The 22,955-nt window shown below is 42.7% G+C and overlaps 1 protein-coding gene across 1 annotated transcript; it reads left to right on the top strand.

Moving 5' to 3' along the window:
- The first annotated feature begins 12,818 nt into the window (after positions 1-12,818).
- Positions 12,819-13,274, top strand: Rpl12l1 (ribosomal protein L12 like 1). Its single transcript, XM_039082874.1, has one exon. It carries the CDS (start codon positions 12,819-12,821, stop codon positions 13,272-13,274), a length of 456 nt encoding a protein of 151 aa, XP_038938802.1.
- The last annotated feature ends 9,681 nt before the right edge of the window (positions 13,275-22,955 follow it).

The raw sequence follows: 22,955 nt of genomic DNA on the forward strand, positions 1-22,955 counted from the left end.
TGATTCTCATGATGGACAGGGAGAACCAAGCCCTGCAAGCTGTCCTGTGACCTCACACATGTGCTCTGGCAGACGCCCACGAGGTGCACGCCAACACTAAACAAGCAAAGGTCATGAAAACTTTTAAGAAACAATAAAATATAGGCATATAAGGCTAAAATGTGGGCTGTAAGAATCAGCCTCAAGCCTGTCACTGTTGTGTGTGTGACCGTGAAGTTGCAGGGATGATCGAGCCTTTGTTTCTTATTTGTAAAATGAGTTCACATCTGTACCTGTTTTCTAGGGTAGCTTTAAGGATTAAATAACACCCATGTGACTTCTTGTCCCAGAAGCTTGAATTGGCAAGAGCTTAGGAAGAAGAACTCCTATTAATTAAAACACTACTCTCCTCTGATATGGGCACAGAGGCCAAGAGGGAGAGAGCCTTCCTTGGACCATGAGCTGGGCTGAGCTCTGGAAGCGCTTTGGCGAGTGTTGAAAATGCCGTGTGGCTCACTTTACAGCAAGCTGTTGGGTGAGTAGTGACTCAGGGAATGTCAACGATGAGGTTCCGCTTGGCAAACATGATAAAGAGAATAATCTGGTGCTGTGACCTAAATGTTCCTGTCTTCAGAATGAAGAGGGGCTGTAACATGATGGCCACATACCATTAAAAAGTGCCAGCATGCACTGTGCAGTCCAGAATCACAGTGGACATTGACTTGCTCAAGTCTGAAAACGCTGGCAGAGAAGAAGCCAATCTGAACTTTCTCTCATTCTGCAAACTCATTCCTCTCCCGAATCCTGTTTTAATAGTATCAGGTGCCAATTGCCAAATGCTAGCTCCTTTAGTGTCTCACAACTGTCTGTCAGCAAAAGGCTCCACACCAGGGCACGAGGCAAGGCTTCTCTGTTTTTTGGCCCTTGAACACAGTGTGGTTTTAGATACATTGATTACTTTTTCTTGTTGTTGGAACCCAACAAGAAGCAACTTAAGAGAAGAGGGCTTTGTTTGCCTTGTGGGTAAGGGATTGGGCCCTTCGTGGCTTGGAAAGAGGACCAGGTCAAGTTTGTGGCAGCAAGCAACAAGAGAGGAAGTAATTTCCCTTTATTTTACCCAGGGCCTCCAGGGCACAGCCTGGTGCTGTCCACATCCATCACTGGTCTTCCTCTCTTAACCTTCCTTGGGCTAGACTTATAGATACACCCAAAGGCATTTCAGCATTATCCCAAGTGTTAATTAAAAAATAAAGTTGAAGATTAACCACCACAATGGGCAAATCCTCCGATTCCAGCACATAGAAAATGAAGAGGTTGTACATCGTATGTACACAGCCACACAGAAAAGATTCATCACAAAAGGAAAGGACAGAAATTGACAATGAAAGTTAATACTGCTCCAAGATATACCTTGCGCCCTTAAGAGTCAAGGCTCTTGACTATCAAATGTCTGAAGAGGTTGACTCTGCTTAAGTCCCAGCCGTTGGCTGCCCAGTAAAATCTGTACACAGACAGAGCAAGGAAGATGGGGAAATGATGACAACTTAATGCCCAGGTACTGGGGCTACCAACAGAAAAGGCAATGCAGCATGGGAAGGGTGGCTGATTCGTGATGTTGGTCTTCTTTTTAACGCAGTCTGAAGCACTAACCGAACACCCAGTTGGCAATCTTGTGCTCTTGATCTTAGGAAAGCGATCATAGCTTAAGAAATCAAGTGAGGAAATGTTATTGGATGGTTGTGAAATGTTTGAGAAGAGTCATGTCTTATTGTAGGTAGTGGAGGGAAACCTGAGTACATGTGTATTCTTGATATGAGCACACACATGGCAAGGACCAAGGCCTCTGGCCCATGGGAAACTGGCTAAGACCTTTCCTCTATGTGGACCAGACCCGAAGGTGGCAAAGTCTCCTTTCTGTGGCCCAAGTCCAAGTGTTTGCTGTGCATCTGTGTGTTTGAAACCCAGTAAGCGCTTCTTCCTCCAGCTTGTGTATAACCCGAAACTGCTCATCTACAGAAACCTGTGGAGTCCAGCTAGACCTTCCCACCATGCTGTACAAGGCAAACGTGTGAGGTTATGGGCGGTGGGGGGCCTGGGGTGCTCCATCAGTGTGGCCTCATTCCACCCAACCCCATCTTTTCCATACATGTGTCCATGTGTCTTACAATTCCAGTCAAGTTTCCAGATTCAAGCTGCGTAGGTCAGGGAACCTTAGTTTCTGTCAAATATGTTCAACCAGGCACAGCACAAGTCTTACAGGGTTTGGAATGCTGATTAGGAAATGAACAAATTAACAGCCTGCAAGCCGAACAAGTCAAAGTAGGGATGGACTCGTGTAGTCAGAGCAGAGTAAAAATATGATGACCGGATCATAATTGAAGCCATGGAGCTGCGGAAACCAGCCACGGAAGATGCACAGACAACAAGGAAGGACTGAGACACACCCAATAGCCACCACGGACACAGAGCTACCCAGGCTAGAGAAAGCAGGGAGTCAGGAAGATTAATGGAGTCTCTTTTTCCACGAGGCAGGGAAGAAAAGGAAGGCAGGAATCTGTGACAGCAAATGATTCTAGGAGGTCAAGAGGGGTGAGAAGCATCCTCCCAAACCATCCTCCCATCAGGAGGGGTAACCTGTGTCCTGAAGCGCCCTGAATCCTGATGTCCCCACCAGGACACTTTAGGAGATTAAACCTCAGATAAGTTCAGTCACAGAATGGCAGGGACCAAATGGATTGTTTTGTTTCGAACGCAGACAACTTCGCTTTGAATTTTTAACTGTGGAAACTTTAAATGTATGGGTAAAGGTAAAGAGAGGCGAATGGGGCATCCAATGTCTCTATTGCCAAACCTGAACCATTCCCAGCTATCTCTTACTCGTGTCTTGCTTGTCCCTCCCTCCCACTCCCTCCCACTCACACATCTTGGCTTACGGCGCGGCTACCTCCAGACATCATCTCCTTTCACACAGAAATAGCTCGGTCCGTCTCTCTGGGAGATGAGGGATCCATCTAAAAATTCAGCCACAATGTCACTGCAAAATGAGAGCAACCATCTTTTATTAATCTTGCAAGCAAACAATGTTGAAATACTCACTACTGTCTCATCTGAGTTCATCTTGTCATTTCTATAGTCTGAATGTTTCTATGGGAATCCACAAAAGTCTACACGATGCAAGTGGTCAAGCTATCTTTATGATAGACTCGTGCAGAAGTAAATCAGCAATATTTTCCTTAAATAATATATAAGTTAAAGTAAATTATATATATATATGTATAATTATATATAAGATATATATATTAATAATTATATATAATTATAAATAATTATATATAAGATATATATATATATATCTTAACTGACACATGCATATAACTTTTAAATACAATTGACATCCGGAATGAAAATATGTTTCCTTAGTAAAAGCAACAGTCCTGCTTAAATCCCTTGTGAATTAGACTTTTCTCTAGAAACATTCCTGTGTGATAGTCACACAAATAAGGAATTCTTAGACATTTTAGTGGCTTGATAATTTCTTTTAAGGACAGTACATATCCCAGTAAAGACATTATTATGGTGCACAGGCAAGTTCTCTAGGAGGGACAGAGAAGAATCTCCTGGGTGGAAAGGACTCTTTAGGGTCAGGACAAGTTACAGTAAGACCTAGAGAAGACACAGAAGAGAACAGGGAAGCAGCAAAGCTCTTTTTAAAAATGACAGTGGAGAACCAGAGGTGTGGCCCCAGGGTCAGTTCCCAGCACCCACACCAGGAAGCTCACAGCTGCCCGTTCCAGTTCCAGGGAATCCAATATCTTATTCTGATCTCCATGGGCACCCGTGCACACATAGAACATGTACTAATACACACACGCACATGTATACACACGCACGCGCGCGTGTGCGCGCGCGCTCACACACACACAGACACACTGAATGAATGAATGAATGAATGAATATATAAATAAATACATGTCACAATGGGACAAAATAAAGAAAAATAAAAAAAGTAAAACAAAAACAATAAAAACCTAAAACAAAAGTTTTAACTCATGCCCCTCTGGAAAGAAAGGGGAGACAGAGGGTAAAGGAAACCCAGAGTTGGTGGATGCATTATCTGAGTTAACTCACTCCTCCCAGTAACTGCCCAACGTCAGTCTTACTCTTTTAGAGACTTGGGAGCAGAGGAACACAGAGATTGCGCATCCCCGTCTCCAGAGGAGTAGAAAAATAGTCTCCTAACCTGGAGAGAATCTTGATGCCACAAGACTCTGCCTTTCTCTTTGAGTAGAAAGGGGCCCCTGGGATCAGGTAGCTGGGGAGGCACATTTTGAGACCAAGTGCTCAGGACTATGTAGATCTTCGGGCTAAAGCACAGCACTTGAGAGCATTTGGAGATACCAGATACTGGGTGCTCTCTGAGGAAGTGAAGCGATGATGTCACTTCCTCGTCCAGCCAATAGGAAAGCTGTGAATTGAAAAGGAAGGCCCCATCTGAAGAGGGGAAGAAGTTGGAACACACGCAGCCAAGCCCCATCTGTGCCAGCGAAGATGAGAGTGTTGCTCTTTATGTTTGCTGAGAATTGTGAAGGCTTTGCAGAAACCAACCCCGTACTTTGTGGAATTTTGTCTCATTTTAAGTTGGTTGAGTTTCTGAGATGCTGAGAATTAAGTCCATGGCCTTACACATGCTAAGCAAATTCTCTACACTGACCTGTTTTCTACCCTTGGTTTCCTCCCTCCCTCCCTCCCTCCCTCCCTCCCTCCCTCCCTCCCTCCTTCCTTCCTTCTTTCCTTCCTTCCTTCCTTTCTTCCCCTCCCTCTCTCCCTCTCTCCCTCATTTCCTTTCCTTCCTTTCTTTCTTGCTTTTGTTTTTGTTTTTTCGAGACAAGGTTTTTCTCTGTGCCCAATCTGTTTTTCATAGCACGATGTCCTCTGGGTTCATCCAACAACAAACAACAGGACCCCAGAACCCATTCTTTTCTGTGGGTGTAATGTTCCATTATGAAGCCGTGCGTCATTTCCTCTATCCGATACCTGCTGGGATCCCCTCCATTGATTCCTAGGCAGAATTTCTGGATTACATAGAAGGGTTTTTGTTGTTTGCTTTGTTTGACTGGATTTGATAATTGTAAATTGCATCCAGTTGCCAGCAAACAACACAACTTCCTAGTTCTTTATGGTTAAATACATTGTATCCATTCATCCACTGACAGATATCTTGGCTGATTCTGTAAGTTGCTTAGCATAAACAGCGCTGAAACAAACATGAATGTGTAGGTATCTGCGGGACACTTGCCCTTGTAAGTCGTTCTGGTGGGTCACAGAGTAGTATTTGTGGGTTTCGGTTTTTTGAGGAGCTTCTGTACTGATTTCCACAAGGGTTAGACTAGCATGAATCTTGACAAGCAGTGAATAAGGGATTTCCCCTACATCTGCACCAATATTTATTGTTATTTGTTTTCTCTGTGCTTGTTATCCTGTCTGAGGCAAGATGGAATCTCAATGTAGCTTTCATTTCCATTTTCTTGATGGCTAAACACGCTAAACATTTTCACATATTTTGTGGTTATTCAGGCTTCATCTTTTGAGAACTCTGTCCATTTCTCTCCCTCACATACTGATTGGGTTGTTTAGACTTGGGTTTTAGGATTCTTTATACGTTAGTCACAATATAATAATCCTTTTGCAGAGGTATAACTGGTAAGGAGTTAGCCTATTGATTGCTTTTCATTCATATTTTTTGCGTGTGTGTGTGTGTGTGTGTGTGTGTGTGTGTGTGTGTGTGTGTGTGTGTGTTGCATGCATGGCCCTCTCTTGTGTTTAAAGGCCCGAGGTTGACATCAGGTGTCTTTCTGAATTGCTCTCCACTGAAGCTGCTTGCCATTTCGGCTAGTGCGGCTAAGAAGCTTGCTCTGGTGGTGAGTGTTTTTGACTTTATCTTTTCTTCCTTCCTTTCTTTCTTTCTTTCTTTCTTTCTCTCTCTCTCTCTCTTTCTTTTTTGGTATTAAAGTAATGGTGATTTCACTGAAGGTTTTGAAGAACTTTCTGACTTTCAGGTATTCTGGAGAATTTCAATAAAAGTTGGTGCTAATTCTTCTTAAATGTTTCATAAAAATCTGTCAATCAAGCCATTCAGTTCTGGGCTTTTATTTGGGGGCGGGGAATCAGAGCGCTGCTGCTGCTGCCGCCACTGCCGCCGCTGCCGCCGATGATGATGATGATGACGACGACAGCGACAATGACAATGACAACAATGGTGGTGGTGGTGGTTGACTATTTCATTATTCATTATTGTTCTGTTCCAGCTTTCATCTCGTTCAAGTTTAATTTTAGTAGGTTCTACAAATTTAGAACTGTATTTATTTCTTTTAGGTTTTACACTTTGTTAACATTCTGTTACTCATAATAGTTCCTTATATTTTTAAGATATAAATTACAATGTATGTTTTTACATATTTTTTAACTTAGAATTTTTTTGCTTGATTAAACTCAAAGTACTGACTCAATTTACCTTTCAAAAAACTTTATTTTATGTTGTATCATTATTTAGAAGCATTTATTTCATCCTTAATTTTTGCTATTCTTTTTCCTTCTACTACTTTGGGATTTAAGGTCTTTTCTTTCCTGGTTTCTTGGGTTAGGTTGTTTATTTGAAACTGCTCCCTCCTTAAAGGCAGGCTCTTTGTGGCGTCAGTTCCTGGTGCCCTCATGTTGGACCCCTGGGGTAAGTTGTGTTTCCACATTTGTTTCTATCAATTTGAAGATCTCCCTACATTTCTTCAATGATTCATTGCACATTCAAGAGCATGTTGTTTAATTTTCCTTTATTTTTGAAGTTTCTAAAGTCATTCTTGCTTATTTTCAGGTTTTATTCCATGTGGTCAAAGAATATATATGATACAGTTCTTGTTTGTTTGTTTTTTTTCGTGAATGAGTAAAGACCTGATGTGCAACCCACCATCTGATCCAGCCTAAAAGAAGATTTTTCTATGTTGATAGGAAGGGTGTGTGTTCTGAAGCTGGGGTGAAGTTCTGCAAGCATCTATGAGGTCCATTTAGTCTATGATACATTTTAGCTCTGATATTTATTGACCTTTTTGTCATAGTGATATGTCCAATGGTGAAAGTAAGAGGCCAATGAAATCTCTCTTGAGTCTCTCCAGAGTCATCGGAGCACCAGCAACAACTCCAGAACAACTCCAGCCATCAACCTTTGGTCCTATAAAGTAGCAGGTAGCCAGTTCTGGGCAGCTAACCCAGTCCTTGGTGGTTTAACTCACCAATACTCCAAAGAAGCAGTTAGATAGCCCTTCAGCCACAAGAAGCACATACATAGTCCGTCCTGAGAAGGATGTCTCATTTAGGCTCCAAGAAATAGTTTGGGAACCCCATCTTCCTTTTACAGCCTCAAGGAGCAGAAGAGCAGACTGTTCTGAAAGGACGGCCCACGTACAGCCCAGAAACTACACAGACAGATACTCTCACTCACTGTTACCCAGGAGTACAGCCTGGATTATCAACCTGAGCAGGTTGGCCTTCAGGGCCCTGCAGAGACAGCTACACAGCTCCCAGACAAGGTAGACCCTTTCCTAGGAGCACTGGTATGGTTTTGGCCCCAATGAAGCCGTTAGATGCTAAGAGCCTCGCCTCTACCTACCAAAATACACTGCATTGAGCCTACCAGTTCTACGTAGGAAAGCATCATGGCAGCTGGGGACTTGATCCACAGACCCCGTGAGGCAAGCAGCTAAAGTTCCACAGGCATTGCTGATGGTGGTTAGACCTGGAAACGTTACATGGGTTCCACTCTTATTAAGCAAATAGTATGGTGACTGAATGGTCTCATAACCGAAGAAGGAGATGGAGTCCAAGAATCTTTCAGTTTGGAACAGAACACTAACCTGAGAAAATTCAATTTCTATAAAACATACATTAAAACTTGTGTAATCCTTAAACAGGAACACTGAAGAAAAAAAATAAAAGAGGAATTGAAGCTACAAGAGACAAGCTAGGCTTCAGCAAGAACTAGGAATATTATATAGAAAGGCTTGTGATCTGTAAGGAGTCTGGAAGACTGAGCACTCCGAGTAAGAACTAGTTAGAATTCTCAAGTTTGTGTTCAGTAAAGAAATTCATGATTTTGAAACATGGCCATTTTACAAAAATCCCCATTTGTAGAAACTTCTTAGGCTAACTTCTTGTAAGCACTCCAATTTTAAAAGTCATAAATTAAACAGCAGTAGGAAAACAGCCAACTATAGAAATCTAAATATACTCAAGATCTGTACACTACAATTCCCAGGACAATGTGGTCAAAGAATGAGGGGCAAATGCATTTTTATGGCGTTAGCAGAAAGGGCACAAAAGCAACGGTTGCAGGTAAAGTACTGGCCAAGCCAGCAGTGAGCTGTAGAGAGAAATTCCTATAATTCCAGTGCAGAGGACATGACGGGTGGTCCCTGAAGCAAACTGGCTGGTTAGCCTATACACATAGGTAAGCTCTAGGTTCAACTGAGAGATCCTTCCTCAATAACTAAAGGAGAAACATCAAAGGAAACTCCTGATGTTGTCGTTAGGCACATGCGCGCGCGCACGTGCACACACACACACACACACACACACACACACACACACACACACACACACACACACAGGGTAAAAAGTTACCAGGAAGAACTTGTACTACACAGCACTAGTGATTACAACTTCACAACAATTAAATCACCATCCCTCCAACTCTCCCACACAAGACACGGGAGAAGGCTACACCTCACCTAGCCATCTCTTTCTCTGTTTTCTTCCCAGCCTCTGTGACCAGCCCCTAGCTCTTGCTCTCTCTGGATGACTTGACAGGTTATCACAGGATGATGATGATGAAAGAGGTCACACCCGAGTTCCCAAGTCACCAGTCGCCCTCTCTCTAACTCACTCCTACTGAGTGTCCTTTGCTAACTAACAAGAAACATGTCACCTGGACTCATCAAACATTCATGATCCTGTTCATCCCAATTGGCTCCAATCTCGAGGACCGGGACCCACCATCTGTGTTAAACGTTTCCCTCCAGTGATTTCACGATATGCTAGAGTTTGAAAACCATTCTCTCATCTGCTTCGCCATTGCTAGCTCAGCTTCTCAAGATACCTAGGCAGGTTTGCTGCCATTAGTTGGCTAATGTTTTCTTTAGATAAGCCACGAGGGTGGGAGCTTGAAGAAACTAGGCACCAGGCATGGGAAATGCAGATGCAGGAGAGGAAGGATGCAGTCACAGGAATGAGTCCATACACCTTTGAAGTCAGTGGCTCTCAAGAATCCTAGTGCTGTGACCCTTTAATACAGTTCCTCATGTTGCGGTGACTCTCAACCATAAAATTCTCATAGCTACTTCATAACTGTAATTTTGCTCCTGTCATGAATTGTGACACAGAAATCTGACATGCAGGATGTCTATATGAACACTATGTTAACCCCCAGAAGGGTAGTGACCGACAGGTTGAGAGGTTACATGGGTTATTGAACCATAAGCCAAGGAGGTAAGCAATTTCTTTAGACAGAATTTAAGCCTGCCGTTGGAGTGGATAACCAGGCACAGACTATCTCCCAATGTGCGTGGTCTCCTCTCCTCCTCATCTGGCGCCCCAAGATTACTCATGCCCGTACTATCCTATAAATTGTAGCTCAAATCGACTCCCACGAATTGAGGAGACTAGTGAGCATGATACTGGGTATCCTTTTCCCATATTCCACTTATCTGTCTGTCTGTTTGTCCCAGATTTAGTGATGCCGTTTCTTTTTAACTAAGCATAGAAAGTAATGGATTTCATTATGATTTTTATATGGATTTATCACTGCACTTTGCTCATATTCATGTTCCCCTGCCTCAGCTCTTGTCCTTTCTCCTGTCTACTGCAGTCCCCTTCCTTCTCTCAAATGGCACATCTCAGCCACATTTTCTCTAACACCATAGCACTTACACAACCCTGTATTCTTGAAAGCATATATTGCTACTCACTGGTGTCAAGGGTGGGGACTGATTTAAGGACACCCCCTGCCTACTACTGATACCAACATTTTCAAGCGTCCCAGTGCTTATATTAAACACAGTGTTTACACATACCCTACATACATCTTTCTGTGTACCTTGGCTCATCTCTAGATGAAAAGAGATATCTAGTACAGTATAACTGCTATGTAAACAGTTATTATATGTATTATATGGGGATGATAACAAGACAGAAGTCCATACACATCCAGCAGAGAGCACTTCCTTTTCTTCCAAATGCAGTAGTATTTTAATTGGCAATTTGGTTGGATCCACAGATACAGAGCTCATAGTCCAGAAGGCCAACTGCACTGCTAAAATTCCCTCCCTCCCTCCACCCCCTCCCTCCGTCTCCGTCTCCATCTCCCTCTCCCTCTCCCTCTCTCTCTCTCTCTCTCTCTCTCTCTCTCTCTCTCTCTCTCTGCACACACACGTATGCGTTTGTGTGCTTTCTGTAGAAATGTCAGCTATTCAAATGCCTGTATTATCCTGAACGTGATGCACAAACTCTTTTGTGTGCATAAGGAGCCACTTTGCATGGACAGTAAATCAGAACACCTCCCTTCATAGGAATGAAGAGAACTGGCTACCAGCCAAGATCCAATTCAAGGAATATCCCCAGTATTTCCACAAGGAGTCACCAGGCTTTAGGAAAACTGATGGTGCAATACAATAATTCTGCTGGGGTCTTCACATAATTAATCAAGTCACTAGGATTTCTGTCACCTACTTAAGTCCAATGGAGACATGTTATCTGTTTATGCCAGTTAAAACACTCCTGCAAGTTTGGCGATGTCTTAAAATCATTGGGGTTTAAGCACAGGGGTTGAATGACCCTTTCACAGCTCACATAGACATCCTGCATATAAGAGATTTGTGTCAAAATTCATGACTGTAGTAAAATCACAATTATGATGTAGCAATGAAAATTTTATGGCTGGGGGTCCCCTCCTCATGAGGAACTGTATTAGAGGGTCAACGTTACCAGGGGTCTTGAGAACCACTGACTTAGAAGGTATATAGACTTTCTAAGGAATAATGAGATTTTTCAGACAGACCTGAAGAAGTCACAAAGAGTTCTAGTCTCCCAGAGCTTGCTTAGCACACAGATGTGGATGTCACACATCTTTAATGTCTGTGGTACTCTTTGTGGGCTGTGCGGCACAACTGCGTTACTGAATTGTCGGTCTCTGACTCTTAGCACTCAGTTTCTGTTTCTCATTTAAGAGTAATGTCAAGAGAACTCCCGTATTGTGCCACTGCAGGGCAAGTCGCTCTACATAAAAACTAATAATTAGGATGACTCAAGTACGACAAGGAGGAACAGGGTGGAGCTTAACAAACTCTTAGTTTCCCCGAGAATAGGAAATTTAAAGGAAGGCACTCTCCTTTTTACGTCGGGCTGGCAGTTTTCATTTCTAAAATGAAGGTTTTAGTTCCTAAGCTGAGTTGCAATCCTATGATTTCAATGTGAATAATTTTAACACAAACACTTTTCAGAGATCATTTGTAAATATTAGTGACTAATTCTTACATCATAGTTTTCCTACCTGCCCCTTGTTAAGCTCGTCTATATACCGCAGGCAAAAACAACTGGAATGAACAACTCTGCTCTCTCTGACTCCCTGAGAGCCATCTGTATGGCCACACCTAACCATGGGAGCCTGGAAACGCCAGTTTTACTAGTCCTGGTACAAATTACCCACCCCTGAGACTTACCATTTTAGTTTGTTATCGCTCGCCTCTCTCCCTGTACACCTATTACTTTTCTTCTCTCACAAATGCTATGAGTCCCTCCTTCCTCTGACCCCTGAACCCTAGACACACTCTTCTAGAACCTGTCCTGACTGTACCCCAAATGTGAAGCTCTGGAGATCTAGAGAAGGCTAGCCCTACTTTGGCCCATGCTCAGAAAAGACCTAGAGTGATCTCTGCTATTCATCTCTCTGAAACGCTTAGCCTTCCTGTCTCAGTTCAGAGGTGGTGAGGTGGGAAGGCTGGTCTGGTCCATGGCTGACATCCAATGGCTGCTCCTCTGGTGTTCTCTTTCATTCTGTCCCCAGATGCACTTCTCAATGGAGACTCCACAGTCGATGAAGCTCTTCACACCACCATGGTTCATAAAGTCTTTCATGCTCAGATCTCTTTTTTGAAGTTTCTAAGTCCTAGCTCTCAAGCTAAGGAACAGCTATGGTCCCTTAGCTCTGAGAACTGAGAGTAGATAGCTGGTCCCTTCTACTCTCAGTTCCAATGGTGGAAAGCACAAAATGTTCCGGTTTTGTTTTACACGTGTATCTTTCCTCCTCATGAAGCTTCAGGGCACTGAAATGCCATTCTGAGGACTGTTTTGGAAAATGGCCATCATACACACGTATTTAACAAGCACTGCTCCAGCCGCCTGAAAAGGATAAGAGGAAGTGCCTCAGGCAGGGCATTTAGAGACACCAAAAACAGCAATACATAACCAATATGAATATTTTAATCAAATAATATGAAAATAAAAGCTGGCATAAAAGTTTTATGACAGACATAAGGAACATAAGGGGGTGACAAAAATTGAAAAACTATATGAATGACATCATGACATTTTCAACCTGACAAAAATGAAAACTATCTCTGCTTCCAGACTTCTGATTATGCACAGAAGAAAACAAAAGAATTCATTTATTTATAAATTACTATTAACTATGTTTTCTGTTACTTGCAGCCAAACACTTCTGTAAAAATCAATAATTTTGAGTCTCAGTGGCTGAATATACTTAATTCCTAGGATTATATCATAGACCAAAGAGGTGCACAATGCTACCCAAGTTCAGCCCCAATGAGATCAAAGCTGTGCACTTGAGGTGCACTGGGGGCAAGGTTGGCACCACATCTGCCTTGACCCCTAAGGTGAGTCCTCTGGGTTTGTCTTCCAAAAGAGTTGGTGCTGAGATTGCCAAGGCTACCAGTGACTGGAAAGTTCTGAGGATTTTAGTGAAATTGACCACCCAGAACAGACAGTCCCAGACTGAGGTGGTACCTTCTGCCTCTGCCCTCACCATCAAAGCCCTCAAGGAGCCACCAAGAGACAGGAAGAAGCAGAAAAGCATTCAACACAATGGAAACGTCACTTTCGATGAGATTGCCAACATTGCCGGGCAGATGAGACACCAGTCTTTGGCCAGAGAACTTTCTGGAACTATCAAGGAGATCCTGGGTACTGCACAGTCTGTGGGCTGCAATGTGGATGGTCTCCACTTCATGACGTCATAGATGACATCAACAGCAGTGCCATGGAGTGCCCAGCTAGTTAAGAAGCAACAGTAAAATGTTTCAATAAAAGACCATCTGATAAAGGATGCTTGCAAGTTATAGAGACCATTCAATGTTTTGGCAATAACCAGGCAGGGTTGAGATAGCAGTAGAGGTCTGAATGGAACTTATGTTTTCTAGCTTTAATCACAGTTCAGAGGGCGTCCATTTTATTTCTGGTATTGAAGCATTTCTCACATGCACCACCTGTTTTTCTTTTAGTTCCTGGGTGCTGTCCAAGCTCTCTGTTTTCTCATGGGATGAGCTGTGCATTAATTATTTTACTACTGGGCGATTCACAGCAGCCATTTAAATACAAAAACTCCTAGGTTTTTTTTGTTTGTTTGTTTGTTTTGTTTTGTTGTTTTGCAAAACTCTTCTATTTAAAGACAAATAAGGCACTGTCTTGGCCCTGAGTGGGAGGTTCAAGGTGGGTTCGTCTCCCACCTCCTCACTTTACCTTGATGCCAATCTTAAAATCAGGTGGCTCTGCTCCAAACTGCTGGAGTTAGTTGCAAGCAATGGCTTGGAGCTGAACAGGTTCCTGTTACAAGCTGGGTGTCAGCTACAGGGCTAGCCCTTCAGCATGGGGCTGATAGGCTTCTCCTAGAAAAGCATTGTGGAATCTGTTTGGAGCCTAAGTCTCAAACCTAACTTTTTCTTTCTCTTTGCTGTGCCCACTGACCCCTACATGTTGGGGTTGGGGGGGAAGCAGAGTTTTAAGGTGCATGTGACATGACTTCAGACAGAAGGCCAGGAGAATGAATAAGCAACGAAATTTTGGAACACAGTCCAACAACAACTGAGGACTACCTATATTGACCTTAGGTGACTTGTATAATATCCCAGGATGCCTTACGAGCATTTCCATAGTATCGGTCTAAACCAGGAGTGACAAATCCAAACTTGCTTAGCAGGGCAGCTCTGTCATCCTTCTTTGTGGGTAGCCACTTGGTTACTCTTACAGAAATTAATAATTGCCCATGTGTTTTGACTTTATTTGGTCTAAATTAGCTCCAACTTTTCCTCTATCAAAACTTTCCTTAATTAGGCACAGACTCTTGTATCCTGATATATTGGACACTTGATCATCTTTTAAAACCACCAATGCACATTTAAAAGGCATATTAAAATTTAGTACACTCTCAAGCATCATATCTGTGGTCTCAAATATACAAAGGCTTACTATTAAATATTTACTACTAGCTATAAAGTTACTAGCTACTTAATACGAACTTTGTAACTAATAGTGAATACTTTATAACCGATGGTAAAAATTCAGTTTGTGTTTTAAGTGGCCTTTAAAATTACACCATGTTTTTATAATAACTATAGTTAACATCCCCCACTTGTAGGGGAATAAGGCCATTGGTTTCTTAAAGCCATTGGTTTCTAATCTTTAAAAAACACAGTACAGGATTTAGTGTGCACGCATAGGATAGATCTCAAAGTTGGACCGATTATTGGGTGGCCTTTCTTTCCGTCTCTGCTCCATTTTTGTCCCTGCATTTCCTTTACATTGGAACAATTCTGGGTTAAAAATTTTGAAGGTGGGTGGGTGGCCCCCTGCCTCAGTTGGGGGCCATGTCTATCTATTGGAGATGGTCTCTTTAGGTTCCATCTCCCCACTCTTGGGCATTTCGGCTAACGTCATCCCCCTTGAGTCCTGGTAGCCTGTCACATCCCAGGTCTCTGGGATTTCCTAGCAGTTCCCCCGTCCCCTAACCCCACTGCTGCATATTTCAGTTCATTCCCCTGGCCCTCTGGGCATCCCTTCTGCCTCTCCGGATACCTGATTCTGTCCCTCCTTTTCCCCACCTCCCATTCCCCCTCACACTCAGGTTCCTCCCTCCCTCTGCCTCCCATCATTATTTTGTTCCCCTTCTAAGTGGGTTTCAGGCATCCACACTTGGGCCTTCCTCCTTGTTCAGCTTCCTATGGTCTGTGAGTTGTATCGTGGGCACTGAAGTTGTTGACTAATATCCACTTGGGTCTGAGTTACCTCGGGATGATATTTTCTAGTCCCATCCATTTGCCTCCAAAATTCATGATGTCCTCATTTTTAATAGCCGAGTAGTATTCCGTTGTAAATGAACCACATTTTCTGTATTCATTCTTCAGTTGGAGGACATCTGGGTTGTTTCCAACTTCTGACTATTATAAATAAGGCTGCTGTGAACATAACGGAGCAGGTGTCCTTGTGATATGTTGGAGCATCTTTTGAGTATATGCCCAGGAATGGTATAGCTGAGTCTTCAGGTAGAACTATTCCAATTTTCTGAGGAACCGCCAGATTGATTTTCAGAGTGGTTGTACCAATTTGCAATCCCACCAACAATGGAGGAATGTTTACTCCTCTTTCTTCTCATCCTCCCCAGCGTGTACCATATGCTTAAGGCCATATTGTGCATGCAGACAGAGCCTGGCATGGCTGTCCTCTGAGAGGCTCTACCAGCAACTGCTGAGACAAATCTAATACAGTCAACCATTAGACTGAGGTCAGGGACCAATATGGAAGAATTAAATGGAAGGACTGAAGGAGCTGAAGGGGATTGCAACCCCATAGGAAGAACTGTGTCAACTAACCCGGACCCCTCAGAGCTCCCAGAGACTAAGCCAAAAACCAAGGAGCATACATGGGCTGGTTCATGGTCCCAGGCACATGTGTAGCAGACGACTGCCTCGTATGGCCTCAGTGGGACTTGATGCCCCAGGAAAGAGAGATGCTGGTGGGGGTGAGAGGGCAGGTGGGGGAGCATGCTCTCAGAGGTGGGGGTATGTGGCAGAGGACTAGGGGAGGGAGAACTGGGAAGGGGGGGCAATTTTTGGAATGTAATTAAATAAAACAATTTAATAAAGATTAAAAAGTAAAAAGAAAAGAACACAGTACAGACTAAGAGAGGAAGTATGGAGTCTAGCTCAAACACTCACTGGCTTTCTTTGTATACATACACGAATTAAGATGATTATAAATTAAATGTTTCCATGAACACCCTTTTTCACCAATGGACTCTTTAATATGTTTACAGGGAAGAAGCACATGTCACTAACATTTCATGCCCTTCTCAGACAGATTGGCTTCTATAAATATCACATATTCTCTGTGCTCTCTAAGCAAAAAACTCAACTGTGACTACATAATACATTAATATTAATATAACTTAATACGTAATATACTTTGAATGTGTGTATAGTCATAAAAGCTGTTTATAAGGATATGAAAGGTTTTACAAAGTGGTTCTAACCCTCATGTTCATGTAGGCTTCAATTACAGCATCTTTTGTAATATAATTATTAGTGTCTCTGCCCAACTCCATAGTCAATGGCTTCTTCAAAGGTTTTGGATGTATATCATTAGCTTCTTGAGGCTAGTACAATAATTGGTATATACAAGAAATTCATTAAACATTTGTTGACTGAATGAATTCAGTAGTAACCTGAGAGTAAAAAGTATAATTACCACAAAAATTATAGGACCAGCTCTCTCTTTACCGTCAAGGGTATGCAATAGGCACACTACTGTTTGACACAGACTGCCTTGTTTCCCAAACTGCAGTCCTGTTCCCGAAATGTCTCTACGAACCTGAGCTAGGACAGAGAAAGCCCCAACTTAAGATCTGACTGTGAAATGCCGAATTCTGCAGAGGGTGCCATTTTAAGCATCACTGAAGCAGCTCAAAATAAATCTTTGAAAGATGCCTGATTTCTGGTGTTGGCAGAATCCCACAGTCCACTGTGTCTAAGTGGTCCAAGAGCTCAGACTCAGGTTAAAACAATGCATTAAATTATGCCAAATATTTAGTAGCTCTATGAGACTAAATGATCTGTTTGTCTGCATTATTTTTTTTTACTTCTTGCCAGGCCTCTATTGAGTCTTTCTCTATGCTAGAGAAGCGTTAATATCTCATACCTCCAATGACAGGGAATCTCATTAGATCATTTCCTACAACTTGTGAATCAGAGCACCAGACTTTTCCTCTTGTTGTATATGTTTTGTTTATTAATTTTCTCTAGGCTACTGGCTAAAGTGAGCTCTAAATCCAGTACATAATGAACGTGGTTCCTGTCCTGAACTGAACTGACTGTGTGGCATTATGGATGTCAAAGTAAGTATTGCTTCCTGGGACTATTGGTGAGTGGGGATAGAAACTATACATAATAATTTACAAATCGAAATGATGATTTTATATTATTGTTGCAGCAATGATGTTATTGAAAGTCTGTGATAAATAGTATTCAGTGTTTGGGTCCTGGGGAGATGGCTCAGTGCATAAAGTACCTGCCATGCAGGCATAGGATCTGAGTTTGAATCTCCAGAGAAAATGAAAGGGTTAGGCACAATGGCATGCACTCATCACCCCAGTGCTGGAAGTGGGATTAGAGAGAGGCAGATTTCTGAAACTCATCAGCCAGTCAGCCTAACCCAAGTGACGAACCCCAAGTTCTTTGAAAGGCCCTGTCTCAAAAAGTAAAAGTTAAGAGGGATTGAAGAAGACACCCAGTGTTGCCCTCGACATGTACCTGCACACATGTATGTGTACATCCACATCAACACATAATACAGTACACACACACACACACACACACACACACACACACACAGACACACACATACAACACACACACACAAATTTAGTAATTATTGAATACTTAATATTTGCTAGGCCCTAGGCTGACTGCTTTTCATGAAATTTGTCAGCAAATCTTCAGCCTATCTTCCAGTACTGAAAGCCAGGTGAGTGATATTGCCCAGTTGGACACAACCCAGAGGTGTCAGAGCCAGGACACATATACCTCGACAGCTGACCCCAGAATCCACATTCTTAGCTGCAACACACAGACAAAATTGCTTCTGCAACACTGACACGTGTTCTGAGAGTCCTTTGAATGAGCTTCTCATCACTCAGCAGCCAGCTCTGAAAACGTCCTGGGTAGTCTGTGCAGTACCTTCCTATGCCCCTTCTCCCAGCAAAGAGAGTGAGCCCTCGATGATTATGGGTGCAGAGTGAGAGCAGGTGAGCAGGAAGTGGGACATGAGCATCACAGGCAGAAAACATTCCACCTTGGATCACTGTCTCCTCACTGACCAAAACTTACATGCAGTCAGTCCTCTCACCAGTGTGAGGAAAATCACACCTTACAGGTAGGTGGCTTCTCTCTTCCAAAGCAAACCCAAGTAGGTGGCTGGGAGAGAGGGGTTGGGGCCAAGGCCATAGGAAGCCACACAGGTGGCCATTTCTACTTTAAAATCTATGGTTTTGAAATCGGTCTGATTCTCAATAGTGTTTTATGAGTTAGAACATAGTTGGTTTTGTATTTCATATAAGTTGATTCCTTCAGGAAAATCTGTATCTTCCTAAGCCAGAAATGCCACCTTCACCAAAAGGCGTATAGCATGTGACAGCTTTGTTTTATATCTGAGGCGAGTGTCTTGTCTTTTCATAGATCACTGAAAATGCCAGTCTCTCCATTACTCAACAGCACCTATTACAAGACTAATTTTTATGCTGTACCTGCTTGTCATTTTTGAACCCAGTGTACCCTTCTTTCCCACTCTTAACTCCAGTATAGCTTGTCTTTTGCACCTTGCCCAAACTACTGTAGAGAGCCAATCCCAACTCTTAGCCAGTTTTACAACAAAAAATTTTGTCATGGTCTAATCATAGTTCAGTCCCCAAAGATGATGACACAGAAACCAGAGCCACCCCTACAAGCATGCCGATAGTCTTTATCATAAAGTAATGATTCACACGAAGGAGACATTCATGAATCACTCTGGAGCCAGCCTCTTCCTCTTACATTTCCAGGTCAGCCTCAATCAGTCCAGGATGCTAGGGGATGTGCAACTGGACAGAAGAGAGACAGTGGAGACTAATCAGTATCAACAAGATTTGTCACATACGTCTGGAGGAGGTAAGGGCTTTTCTTGGTTCAAAGTTCCCAGGATTTAATAAATCAGTCATTTACTTACAGTAATAACTAATGAAACTGATAGCTAAAATACTAATATCTGTGATTAACTTTTTCATGGGTTCTAGTGAAAACTAGATGCATATTCATAAAACAATTGCTACTTGGCCTCTGACCATTCAACTATCACAGAGCAGTAGGCAAGTTGACATGATTATTAATGCAAAAATAAGATACACAGTAAGCCGAGAAACCTTCTTATCTTCCCCTCCCAACTTACAACACAGCAGCCGCAAAGAACACAGTGATGTACTCAACAATGTTTAGAATAAAAGTGACTAAATGAGAAATATAAAAAAAAATGGAATGGTTAATTCCAAACGTCTGTGACTGAAGCAGATGTCACAGCTCTGATGAAAATGTATTATTACTAGGGCAACTTCATCTATTTGTCAGGTCTCAACTTAATCTCTAACATGCAAGGATACAATAATTCAAAAATGCAAATTGCCCAGTGTGTAGACCCTAAAGAATGATATATTACTTCACTCAAAAAATATGACACACCAAATGACAATCCATAGAAAGGAAGAAATGCTTTTAAGAGATAGATATGATAGAGGCCGATTTTCCCAAATCCAGAGAGAATTCTTAAAATTCAACAACAAGAAAAACAACGGTCCAGGGCATTTTACTCAGTGGTAGACTTGACTGGCACATCCCAGGTCCAAATGTGTCCTGGAAAGGAGGCAGGGAATTAACTATCCAACTGAAATAGGTGTGTGCACTCGCACGCACCCACGCACGCACCCACGCACGCACCCACGCACGCACCCACGCACGCACCCACGCACGCACCCACGCACGCACCCACGCACGCACCCACGCACGCACCCACGCACGCACGCACAGAGATGGGGGGTCTTCATCAGAAAAGAAATACCCGTTAAAGAAAAAAAAAAGGAATCTTAAGATGTTGTACTGGCTGGTTTTGGGTGTCAACTTGACACAAGCTGGAGTTATCACAGAGAAAGGAGCCTCCCTTGAGGAAATGTCTCCATGAGATCCATCTGTAAGGCATTTTCTGAATTAGTGATCAAGGCGGGAGGGCCCATTGTGGGTGGTGCCCTCCTTGGGCTGGTAGTCTTGGGTTCTATAAGAAAGCAAGCTGAGGGGTTGGGGATTTAGCTCAGTGGTAGAGTGCTTGCCTAGCAAGTGCAAGGCCCTGGGTTCAGTCCCCAGCTCAAAAAAAAAAAAAAAAAAAGCAAGCTGAGCAAGCCAGGGGAAGCAAGCATCTCTCAAGGGCTACTGAATCAGCTCCTCCTGCTTCCTGACCTGCTTGAGTTCCCGTCCTGACTTCCTTGGGTGATGAACAGCAATGTGGAAGTGTTAGAGGTTAAGTTGAGACCTGACAAATAGATGAAGTTGCCCTAGTAATAATACATTTTCATCAGAGCCGTGGCATCTGCTTCAGTCACAGACGTTTGGAATTAACCATTCCATTTTTTTTTAAATTTTATTTCTCATTTAGTCACTTTTATTCTAAACATTGTTGAGTAAATCACTGTGTTCTTTGCGGCTGCTGTGTTGTAAGTTGGAAGGGGAAGATAAGAAGGTTTCTCGGCTTGCTGAATAAACCCTTTCCTCCCCAACTCGCTTCTTGGTCATAATGTTTTGTGCAGGAATAGAAACTCTGACTAAGGCAGATGGTTCATAGCACACATCCTCAGAGAAAATCAAATTATAGCAACAGTGAGAGAAGGCCATCAGATCTATAAGAATTGTACAAACCTAGCACAGAGAAACCACCAGAAGCACCGAAGGTGAGGGATAAGAGGAGTTCTCCAGTCCTGGGGATGCCAACGGCCCTGCTACTATGGAGTAGGTCTGGCCTTCTCACCAAATTAAACAATACTCCTAACAGCAGTAATAGCTCTTGGTATTGACTGCAAGAAAATGAAAGATTATATACATATAAAAAAAAAAACGAACTCAGATCTTAACCAAGAGTTATAGTTGCCCAAATCCGGAGACAAGCAAAAAGTCCTTTGGTAAGAATGGTGGTCCATCCGAACAATGGCATACAAGTCAGTGATAAAGAAGAACTGAGAAAACATGTAAGGGGTCTTAAAGACACATGCACTAACAAATAACCCTAGCTGAAAAGGCCACAATGTGTTTCCAATGGATAGAACATTCTGCAAAAGGTATAAACATAGAGACAGCGAAAAGATGAGTAGTGGCCAGTGTTGGAGGGAGAGAGGAGTGAATGCGGGTGTCACAAAGAGGGACTGAATCTATGATGACGTAGTAGTGAACATGTGACCATAGGGTTTATATAACACCAAGACTGGGCCCTAATGCAAACTAGAACTTTTAAGTATTAATGTGTTAAAATCAATAAAAGTCATGAAGTAGGGCAGATTATGGATCCTCTATGATCTCTGCTAAGTTTTCCTCCATGAACCCAAAATTACTCTAAAACATGATGTCTGTTTTTAAGGATATTTATAATAAAAATTTTGCATGTGACTTTGAGTATGCCAATAATAGACCCATAGTATAATTTTGTTGAGATGATTGTTAACCCTTTTAAATATTCCTTTTTTTTTTTATTAACTTGAGTATTTCTTATATACATTTCGAGTGTTATTCCCTTTCCCGGTTTCCGGGCAAACATCCCCCTCCCCCCTCCCCTTTCTTATCGGTGTTCCCCTCCCCATCCTCCCCCCATTGCCGCCCTCCCCCCATAGACTAGTTCACTGGGGGTTCAGTCTTAGCAGGACCCAGGGTTTCCCCTTCCACTGGTGCTCTTACTAGGATATTCATTGCTACCTATGAGGTCAGAGTCCAGGGTCAGTCCATGTATAGTCTTTAGGTAGTGGCTTAGTCCCTGGAAGCTCTGGTTGCTTGGCATTGTTGTACTTTTGGGGTCTCGAGCCCCTTCAAGCTCTTCCAGTTCTTTCTCTGATTCCTTCAATAGGGGACCTATTCTCAGTTCAGTGGTTTGCTGCTGGCATTCGCCTCTATATTTGCTGTATTCTGGCTGTGTCTCTCAGGAGCGATCTACATCCGGCTCCTGTCGGTCTGCACTTCTTTGCTTCATCCATCTTGTCTAATTGGGTGGCTGTATATGTATGGGCCACATGTGGGGCAGGCTCTGAATGGCTGTTCCTTCAGTCTCTGTTTTAATCTTTGCCTCTCCCTTCCCTGCCAAGGGTATTCTTTTTCCTCATTTAAAGAAGGAGTGAAGCATTCACATTTTGATCATCCGTCTTGAGTTTCGTTTGTTCTAGGGATCTAGGGTAATTCAAGCATTTGGGCTAATAGCCACTTATCAATGAGTGCATACCATGTATGTCTGTCTGTGATTGGGTTAGCTCACTCAGGATGATATTTTCCAGTTCCAACCCTTTGCCTACGAATTTCATAAACTCGTTGTTTTTGATAGCTGAGTAATATTCCATTGTGTAGATGTACCACATTTTCTGTATCCATTCCTCTGTTGAAGGGCATCTGGGTTCTTTCCATTTTCTGGCTATTATAAATAAGGCTGCGATGAACATAGTGGAGCACGTGTCTCTTTTATATGTTGAGGCATCTTTTGGGTATATGCCCAAGAGAGGTATAGCTGGATCCTCAGGCAGTTCAATGTCCAATTTTCTGAGGAACCTCCAGACTGATTTCCAGAATGGTTTTACCAGTCTGCAATCCCACCAACAATGGAGGAGT

This window comes from Rattus norvegicus, chromosome 8 (assembly GCF_036323735.1).
Source record: "Rattus norvegicus strain BN/NHsdMcwi chromosome 8, GRCr8, whole genome shotgun sequence".
Taxonomy (NCBI): Eukaryota; Metazoa; Chordata; class Mammalia; order Rodentia; family Muridae; genus Rattus; species Rattus norvegicus.